This window comes from Malus domestica, chromosome 11 (genome assembly GCF_042453785.1).
Source record: "Malus domestica chromosome 11, GDT2T_hap1".
In the NCBI taxonomy this organism is placed as follows: domain Eukaryota; kingdom Viridiplantae; phylum Streptophyta; class Magnoliopsida; order Rosales; family Rosaceae; genus Malus; species Malus domestica.
The window spans coordinates 18,956,472-18,966,794 of record NC_091671.1 but is presented as its reverse complement, the minus strand read 5'-3'; the positions used below and the strand labels follow the sequence as shown (position 1 = coordinate 18,966,794).

Genomic DNA, 10,323 nt, shown 5'->3' with positions numbered 1-10,323 from the left:
AATATGACTATTAAAAGGCTTTCTCAATACTTGAATCCAATTTGAATATATCTTAAGTGTTCAAATCAGATCCAAGTCCTAAGCCCTCGAGCATGTAAATCTGATCAGTGAAAAGTCCTTGGCCTCAAGGCATAAAAAAAGAACTTTATGTGGACTTAACCCATCCACGACAGTCCTTGATAAACGAGAAGTCCGAAGTTACTTGGGGCGCAAGTAATCGACCTACCCTCTAGTTTTGTTTCTATTATATTATGATTACCATAGAACGCTTGAGCATGGAATGGATTCTGATGGAAAGCCTCAAGGCCTACACCTAAGGCCCCACAAAGGCATCCATTTGGATTCATTCCATTCAGCGATCTAAAGAGTCTAAGTATAAGAATGAACTCTGATAGGAAGCCTCAAGGCCTACACCTAAGGCCCCACGAAGGCACCTATTTGGGTTCATTCTACTTCTTAGGCTCGGGTAATCAGAGGTATAATAGTTAGAAAACTCCGACAATCATGAGAACAAATATGATGTGTTCGGGCACTGGTTTAGTTATTTATGGGAAGCCTCAAGGCCTACACCTAAGGCCCCACGAAGGCACATGTTATAACTAACACGGTTTCTCGAATATATACATACATACAACTAAAACTCGACATCCATTTCACATCTGCCATGCTGAAGATGGCAGTGGCACGCCTGAGCACCTAAAAGTTAACCTTGATTGTGAGCCTCAAGGCCTACACCTAAGGCCCTACAAAGGCACCTCTCAAAGTTAACCATGTCCTTCTCTTTCAGCCTTGCCCGACAAGCCTTGCCCGAAGAGTCTTGCCCGACGAGACTTGCCCGACAAAGCCCGATAGCGAAGCAGAAGCCCGACAGCAGCCCTCAACCGGCGCCAACCTCCAGGGGAGCTGTGTGCTCGTTGGCCAGGAAACATCCCCGACGGAAATTCCTGACGCGAACACAATGAGTCTTCCCGCGTACACAGCAACCCCAATCCAACTCCCTCAACTTCCCAGACAACCACCGCCGTTTCTCCCACTTCCAAACCCTTCCCAGTCCACCTCCCCTAATCCAAACCAGTACCGGAAGCACTCCGTCTCGCTTGAAAGGACCAAAACCCCCATAGACCCCACTTTTTCATGGACCTCATCAATATCCCACCGCTGCCGAAATGGTCATTTAGCTGAAGCTCTTGCTCACTTCATCCAAATGAGACGAGCTGGAGTCGAACCAAACCACGTCACATTTGTTACCCTTCTCTCTGGCTGCGCCCATTTTCCGGCCAAGGGCGTTCAGTTCGGGCCTTCGCTTCATGCTTATGCCCGGAAGCTCGGATTGGATACAAATAATGTGATGGTAGGCACGGCGGTGATTGATATGTATGCCAAGTGTGGCGGTGTGGATTTTGCTAGGTTGGTTTTTGATGGGCTGGATGTGAAGAATTCAATGTCTTGGAATACTATGATTGATGGGTATATGAAAAATGGGAAGGTTTCGGATGCGGTTGAGCTGTTTGAAAAAATGCCTAACAGAGATGCGGTTTCTTGGACCGTGTTGATTGGTGGGTTTGTCAAGAAAGGTCAGTTCGAGCAAGCGTTGGCGTGGTTTAGAGAGATGCAGCTCGCGGGAGTTGAACCAGACTATGTGACTATAATTGTTGTAATCGCTGCGTGTGCAGATCTGGGAACGCTTGGTCTAGGCTTGTGGCTAAACCATTTTGTTATGAAGCGAGACTTTAAAGACAATGTTAGGATAAGTAACTCATTGGTTGATATGTATTCTCGATGTGGTTGTCTTGGTTTTGCTCGTCAAGTCTTCGAGAACATGCTGGAAAGGGCATTGGTATCATGGAACTCGATGATTGTGGGATTTGCAGTTAATGGGCACGCAGAGGAAGCTCTCGAGTTCTTCAACCTGATGCAGAAGAAAGGGCTCAAGCCAGACAGGGTCAGCTTCACTGGAGCTCTCACCGCGTGCAGCCATGCTGGTTTAGTCGATAAGGGGCTCCATTACTTTGATAACATGAAGGGAGTTCACAGAATAACACCCAGAATCGAGCATTATGGATGCATAGTCGATCTCTATAGCCGTGCAGGGAGGTTGGAAGATGCCTTGGGTGTAATAGAAAACATGTCGATGAAGCCAAATGAAGTTGTGTTGGGTTCTTTGTTGTCCGCTTGTAGAACCATTGGGAACGTCAGTTTAGCTGAAAGATTGATGAAGTACCTCTCTGTGGTTGATCCTGGAGTTGATTCCAACTATGTGCTCCTAGCCAATATATATGCAGCTGCTGGACGGTGGGATGGTGCAAACAAGGTTAGGAAGAAGATGAAGAACCTTGGAGTACAGAAGACACCGGGATTTAGTTCCATTGAGGTTGACTGTAACATTCATGAATTCGTGGCCGGTGATAAATCCCATGTTGACACAGAGTGTATATATTCAACCCTAGGGCTTCTCTCTTGAGCTCATATTAAGTGGGTATGTTCCAAAAAATATTGTGAGAGAACCGTACAAGTTTGATTGACACTGTAGTTGTAGATTATTCGAGAATACAATATCTTTCTACGACTACTTGTGAAGCTCCAAAACCAGTCTTGTCAATATAATTCAAGAAGTGATTTCGTACACCCTCATTTTCCTTTTGCACACACCTCTTCATTCCCCCCCCCCACCTAAATTTTCCTTATATTTATTCAATCTAATACTAGGGGAAAAACCAAAAAAGTGTGCAAAACGAGAAAATGGGTGGGTGTGCGGGAATTATTTCACTATATAATTCATTTGTGAGATGTGAACTAAAACTAAGACATGGTATTAAAAAAAACCAGTACAAACAAGTTAAAAAAAAAAAAAAAAAAAAAAAAACTTTATGATATTAGCATCGGTGAAATGAGAAGAGAAGAAACACCAAACCAACAACAGAGAACTTCATCGACCCGAAAAGTGATGAATGAAAGTTCTTTCTTCCTTGGGTTGTTTACACCCTCTAGGAGTTATATCCATTGCCATCAAAATATGTTCTCCCACAAAGTCAAGTTCCATAGCAATGGAAGAGAAAGCATTCCAGTCCGTGTATAGTCTGTTCCATCTGTTCCCGCCACAAATTCGAAAGCCACATGTAGAACTCTCAGTAACTAGAAGGCAACCTTCAGATTGAGAAGTATATATAGGCTTTACGAACAAATTTCAATCCCGAAGGCAACTTGAGAAGGGAATTTTTCCCCAAAAGCATCATGAGCAAAGAACTGGGGAGTTTTGCAAGTACTTCATTGTTAAATGCCTCAAATAGATGCTACACTAGGTCGCCTTCCATGAAGCATCTCTTCCACTCTCTCAGCCACCTCTACCTTCCCGTGAATCCTACAAGCCCCCAACAATGCACCCCATAATGCCTCATCCGGCTCCACCGCCATCCCCAAAACTAATTCCTCTGCTTCATCCACCCGTCCCACCCTACCCAACAAATCCACCATACAGGTATAATGTTCCAACCCGGGAATCACCCCGAACCTCTGCTTCATCATTTCAAAATACTCCCTTCCCTTCTCTGTCAGCCCTCCATGACTACACGCTGTCAAAACCGTAGTGAAAGTCACCCCGTCCGGCCTTTCTCCTGCCTCCACCATCCTATCAAACAACTCAAACACCTCATTAAACACTCCATGCATCCCATACCCCGCCATAATTGCCGACCAAGAAATCTCATTCCTCATTAGCATTCCGTCAAACACTTTATGGGCACCCGCCAAATCACTACACTTGGCATACATACTAATCAACGCATTCGAATTCGCCAAGTCAAAGCCAAACCCATTGACCAAAACAGCTCCATGAACTTGTTTGCCGAGCCTCAACACCGATAACCCGGCACAAGATTTGAGAACCGCAGGCAAGGTATGGCGGTCGAAGGGTTTATTGGCGGCGAGCATTCGGAGAAAAATGGACAGAGACTGAGAAAAGAGGCCTTGGGAAGAGTGGGCTCTGATGAGGGTGTTGAATATGAAGGTTGGTCGGCTAGTGCAGAAGGAGAAGAGAAGGTTGGATTGCTTCAGTTGGGAGGAAGCGGCGTAGGAGCAGAGGAGCTTCGTTCGAATGAAGTCGTGGCGGGAAATGCCGAGTTTTATGGTTTTAGCGTGGAGCTGCGTGAGGGTTCGGAGGTTCTTGGACGAACTGCAGCCGTCGAGTAGAGTGGCGTAGACTGGTATGAGGCCGCGAGGTGGAGGAACAGCCATTGCTGCCTGTATAGCAACCTCAGGGAGGAATTGTTCCTGAAAGCACAGGTGTGAAACCCTAACGCGATATCAAATTCACCGTTCCATTCAAACAAATCATTACTTTACAAAAAATTTATTTGGAAAAAATCTCAGGGTGGAATACCTTTTTAGGTAACAAAAAAATTTAGGAAGGCCAAGTATTACAGTTACTAATATTCATCTTCGCTTATAAGTGAGAGGTTTTATATTTAATTCTTGTCAAATATAAATTTGAACTACATTATTACTAACTCATTGTGAGTTTAAGCCCATCACCTCCCCCTTAATGTAAACACCAATGTTCATTACAAAAAAAAAAGTTTAGGAAGGATAGGGCAGACTTACTTCAACCTAAACCTTCGTCTAAGCGAAAATAATGATCCTTACAAACTCGACTGATCTTTGTAGGCACAAACGTGTCATAACTTCATTCTCTACTAATTCACGACTACACAAGTTCATTCTCTGCTACAACAAATAAGAAAGAAAAAATCCTACAAATACAATGAAAATGAGTAGTTTCAAGGACTATTTTCTTCATTTTGATACAATCAATATAGTAGAATCTTGATACTTTAATACTCGATAAATTAATAACATCTGTTAAATAATATTGTTATTGTTCCCAACTTAGGGATAACTTGCTAAATTTATAAGATAAGAGCATCTCCAAATGAAATGTCACATTTTAAACATCAAAATGATACTTGATGGCTTATGTGGCAATTTGACATTTTGTACAATTTTTTACTCCACCCTATTACTAAGGGTTCTTTGGAACTGCTTTTAAAATGGATGAAAGTGTTTTTTGTGAAAATATTTTTAGAACCAATCTTTAGTAAAAATGCAAGCGAATCCTGCAAAAAAAAAAACATTTAAAGTGCTTCCTGCAAGAAGCACCAATTATGTGTTTCTTATAGGAATCACTTTAAGTGTGTTTGAAACCTAGAAATATTTTCTCTAAAAGCGTTTTTAGTTATTTTAAAAGTACTTCCAAACGAGCCCTAAGACATTTTTTGTTTAAATAGAGTTTTGGCTTTCAATAGTGTTCCACTTCTATACTACGTAACATTAAATGCTAAGAGCATTGGAGAAAATACGGAATACCTTAATAAATTAATAAGCTATTAATTAATCAATAAATTATTAATTTATCAATTATTTAATATTCCACTAAATTAATATATTTTCTTGGTCCTAAGACTATTAATTTATGTTTGTTTGGAAGTGTTTTTAAAATAGGTAAAAACAATTTTAGACCACCAAAAGCACTTCTGATAGTGTTTGACAAAAAAAGGTTAAAAACGCTTCTAGGTTGGGAAAAAATAAAACATTTGAAGTATTTTCTGAAAGAAACATTTGTTGTATGCTTCCTTCAACACTTTATGCCAATAAAGTAAGGCCCCTTGCACAACCCCATGTTAACCCCATCAAATCTCCTCTAAATCTGGCCTTGGATCTAGAAATGTCCACAACTCAGAAATTGAATCTTCGTCTATTGACATTCTTTATGCAACAGTTAATTTTGGAAGATTCATAATTTGTTTTATGTTTGATTGTTGGGTAAATTACATTTTACCCCCTCAGGTTTGAGGTCGATTTCAATTCCTTACAACATCTTTAAAACATTTCAATTTCATACATTTACTTATCATTTTATTTCAATTTCATACATCTGTTTGAAAATCTGTTAAGTGATGACGTGGCAAATATGGGGTCCCCACTTGTGTTGACGTGGTTGCCACATTTGTGTCACATGGCTAAAAACTTACTAAAAATTTTAAAATATTAAAATAATTATTTAAAGTACAGTTTAAAAAAAACCAAAACCATCACCCATCACCCACCCCTTCCCCCTTCCCCCATCACCCATCACCCGCAACCACTTCCCTCCCCACAGCGCCTCCATCTCCAACGAGAACCTCCCTGCCGAGTGCCTCCATCTACAATGCGAAATCATGGAAACGGTCAAGTCAGAGAAGCAGAAAACCACCTTTTCCATTTTATTTTCCAAGTTTTAAAATTTCAAAAGTGTGAAAAGTCTGAGAGGAAGCACGTACGGAAAATTGTAAGAAAAACCCAGAAAATTCAAAAAATAAAATTTAGGTGAGAATATAAATGTGGAGTGAAAATGGGTAGGAAGGGAAAAATTAAGAAGAGATCTGGATCGGAGAAAATTTTCTCGAGAAAGTTGGAGACCACAACGACGGTGGAAAATTTTCAAAAGCTAGAAAATCCATAAAACCAAAAAGAAAACGACTAAAAAACATAAAAACCAAAAAACCCAAATGTTGAAGGAGTGGAGAAAATTTTCTCCAGAAAGTTGTAGATCACAGCGGTCATGTACCAAAAAACCCAGACAATCCATCTTCGTCAAAGATGGCAGTGGTCTTCATCGACCCGATCAATCGGGGTTTTCTTCGAGTGCGGGAGGATGTTGAGAGAGAATGAGATAGTTGGGGAGAGAGAGTGGTGCGAGAGAAAGAATGTTGGGGGGTGGGAGAAAGGGTGGGTGATGGGGGGTGGGAGGGTGGGCACGGGTGGGGATTATGGGGAAGAATGGGATTTGGGTTTTGTTTTGTTTTTTGTTTTTACTTTTCAGCCACGTGGCACAAATGTGGCAGCCATGTCGGCACATATGGGGACTCATATTTGCCACATCATCACTTAATGGTTTACTTAATAGATTTTCTAACGGATGTATGAAATTGAAATAAAATGATAGGTAAATGTATGAAATTGAAATGTTTTAAAGATATTGTAAGGAATTGAAATCGACCTCAAACTTGAGGGGGTAAAATGTAATTTACCCTTGATTGTTGGAAGTCAAACAATCTTCAGCAACAACAACAAGAAGCCAACGACTAGTTTTGTTTAAATACCAACTGCTAGTTCTCAAGCCAAGTCCTAAAAAACAAATGAAGGGTTGAGATTAAAACTGGGTTGTATGGTTAAGGTTAGAATAGTACAATGTTAGGTAGAGTTCCTTGTCTTCTTTCTCAATAAAGATAAGATTGATGACTATAATTGGGACCAAAACCTTATTACTATGATATATATATGATTCCAAGCTACAATGTTTAGCAGTCGTCACCCTCTTACATTCTTATTCTCTCTACTCTGAGTTCTAATTAATACTGAAATTCCTTTTTATTCGAACACCCAAAATACAAAATATTAACATGGCCTCAAAGCCTAGGTTCAATTCAATCAACAGGACGTTGTGGAAACTATCTTTCCAGCACGATTTCGAACATTTGAAACCCCATAAAGTGGTTTAAGAACTGAGAGATGTCTGGATCACGTAGCAGTGAGCTTAGAGCTCCCATTTTCAATAATGAGAACTATGATTTCTAGAGGATTAGGATGACCACCATTTTCAAGTCACAAGATCTTTGAAAATTGGTTCGAGAAGAGTATGAGATTCCAAATTTAGATGACGAGTTCGAGGATCATGAGGAGCCCTTTATGATTCGAAAAAAAATATTGAGAGACAATGTGATAAGAGATGCTAAGGCACTGGGAAAATATAAGGGGCAGTTTCAGATGCCATCTTTCCCATAATATCAAATGAATAAACATCCAAAGCTGCATGGGAGATCCTATAAATAGAATATAGAGGTGGCAAGAAGGTGACCAAAGTAAAACTTCAATCTCTTAGACATGATTTTGAGTATACACGCATGAGAGAGGTTGAACATCTTAAAGATTATTTTACTAGGTTGTTTGATGTTGTGAACCAAATGAAAGCCCTTGGGGAAATAACTACCTTAGTAGAGACTTGTACATAAATTTTGAATTAGTTTGACAAGACCCTATAATTCTATAGTGAATATTATAGAGAAAACTAAGGACAATGGCACACTGGATGCACAAGAAATTATGGCTTCCTTGAAAGCCTTTGAACGAAGGTTAGAGAGACATGTTGATGCAGCCACAAAGAGGGCTTTTAAGTCTCTTAGTGTTAATCCTAGAGATGGGAGTTCAATTGGTCAATACAACAATTTCAAGCAACAAAATAAAAAATGAAAAAAGGGAAAATTAAGAAATGGGAAGGAAACCCAAGCTTGCATGTGAGAAATAACAGGGCAGAAGGTACATAACCACTTTGTAAAACCTGTGATAAGGCACACCTTGATGTTTGTTGGTTAAAGGGGAAAATCAAATGTCACAAGTGTAACAAATTTGGTGTCTGTCAAGTCACTGGTTCTGGTTAGGGTACTTTTGTTAATTCCCACTAAGTTTTAACCTTTCTCATCTCAATCATACAATCATTCTCTATGCTTTAGATCTTTTTCACAGTATCCTAGGTGTTTACCCCTGTTAATCTTTCTAGGTTTAAATGTATCTTCATCCTCTATTCGAATCCTCTTTCACAGTTTCGATTTCATGCCACCATGTCAACTCATCAAGCTCCGCCCCATAGCTCTAATTCTCCATCTCTAGTTCTACGACGAATGATGTGATCTCAATCCTTGAAATTTGAAATTGTCGCTTTCAAAGTACATTCTCAACCTTTATTTCATCATCAACCCTTTAAGGCAACAAAATCCTCATCTTCCTTTTTTTCCACGTCCCATTCTGTTTTTCTAGTCTCCCGTGCATATTTTAGAACATTGGTATGATGGTGATTCATTGAGTTCAATTTCGTCTGACGACTTTGAGGACGGCGTTGAATAAATTTATGTTTCTGGTCTTCCTTCCACTCTGATGCCGCCACTTAGTTTGTAGACTTCTAGGTTTATGGGAGAGTTAGTGTCTAGGAGAGTACTAATTATGGGGGGAGTTCAAATTTTTATTAGGCAAACTTGGACCTATTGTGGTTTTATTGTAATTGAACCTTTCTTTATGTTGTACTTTGCTTGTGCTACTCGGTGTTATGTCTTATTGGTTGTTTTGGCTCCTTCCTTGGACATATTTTTACGACTCTTACTTTTGGTACCAAGAATTGTACCTATGTTGGTCTCTCTTGATTGTCTTGCAATTTGTTGGCTATTGTTACTGTTTATCTCTCTGAGTTGCTATGTTATGCTCCTTGGGCTTTGATTGTCCTATTACACGCTTTTACTTGCCAAATATATGCTGCATGTATATTTTCCATGTCCATATGTTGTGCTTTGTGGTGTTAGTGGCAAGAAAATTTAACTTCCATGTGTTATATAATAAATTTTATGTGCTACATTCCTTGAAATTGCTATACCCATGATAAATTTCACTTGTTCTTGTCAAGAGTTGTTTTTGTACAGGTTTCATTCCTTGTGTAACATCCCACATCGCTCAGGGGAGTGGATTCTGTAAGCCTTATATGTATATTCCCATCTCTACCTAGCATGAGGCCTTTTGGAACTCATTAGCTTCGGGTTCTATTGGAACTCCGAAGTTAAGCAAGTTTGCACGAGAGTAATCTCATGATGGGTGACCCACTGGGAAGTTCTCGTGTGAGTTCCCAGAAACAAAACCGTGAGGGCGTGATCGGGGCCCAAAGCGGACAATATCGTGCTACGACAGAGTCGAGCCCAGGATGTGGTGGGGGCCCGGGCCAGGATGTGACACCTTGGACCTTCTCTTGAGTGTGAATGAGTGAAATTAGTTTTAGGCTTGAGGTATTTTATCAAGGAAAGTCAAACACTACAAGAAAATAGGGCTTATGTGACAACAAATATTTGTCACAGAAAGTTAAAATGCGTCACATTTGATAATATGTGACGCTTTTACAACGTCACTGCCAGCATCACCTATAAGGCATTACGGAAAGTCTACATCACGAATTTTTAAATTGCCACATATTTTCAGCATACATAACACTGCCTTCGTCACTTAATACTAGTTTCAACTAACGAAAATAAGGGATTGTGACGGAGAAGGCATCACAAAAAAAGAAAAAAAATTATATGACCTATGTATTTTGTCACTTATGAAATAGATAAGTGACGCTGAGCATGTCACATTTTTCTTTCATTTGTAGCGTAACATGGGTCACTTATGTGACAGACCAATACATATTCCCTGTTTATAATATGGAATTACAATTCATGTCAAATACAAGGTAATGTTTCAGATAATTGCATTTTC

General features: G+C 39.9%; 2 protein-coding genes across 2 annotated transcripts; one reads left to right on the top strand and one right to left on the bottom strand.

Moving 5' to 3' along the window:
• Positions 1 to 1,204: 1,204 nt before the first annotated feature.
• On the top strand, positions 1,205 to 2,461 carry LOC103439240 (pentatricopeptide repeat-containing protein At1g05750, chloroplastic). The gene has a single exon (XM_008377783.3). The coding sequence runs from the start codon at positions 1,205 to 1,207 to the stop codon at positions 2,459 to 2,461; it is 1,257 nt and encodes a 418-aa protein (XP_008376005.3).
• An 818-nt stretch (positions 2,462 to 3,279) lies between these two features.
• LOC103439239 (pentatricopeptide repeat-containing protein At4g16470-like) lies at positions 3,280 to 4,230 on the bottom strand. The gene has a single exon (XM_008377782.3). The coding sequence runs from the start codon at positions 4,228 to 4,230 to the stop codon at positions 3,280 to 3,282; it is 951 nt and encodes a 316-aa protein (XP_008376004.2).
• Positions 4,231 to 10,323: the final 6,093 nt, after the last annotated feature.

What these genes read in the sequence shown, in the direction of transcription:
- LOC103439240 (XM_008377783.3), top strand. Translation starts at nt 1,205, where the DNA reads ATGAGACGAGCTGGAGTCGAACCAAACCACGTCACATTTGTTACCCTT.
- LOC103439239 (XM_008377782.3), bottom strand. Translation starts at nt 4,230, where the DNA reads ATGGCTGTTCCTCCACCTCGCGGCCTCATACCAGTCTACGCCACTCTA.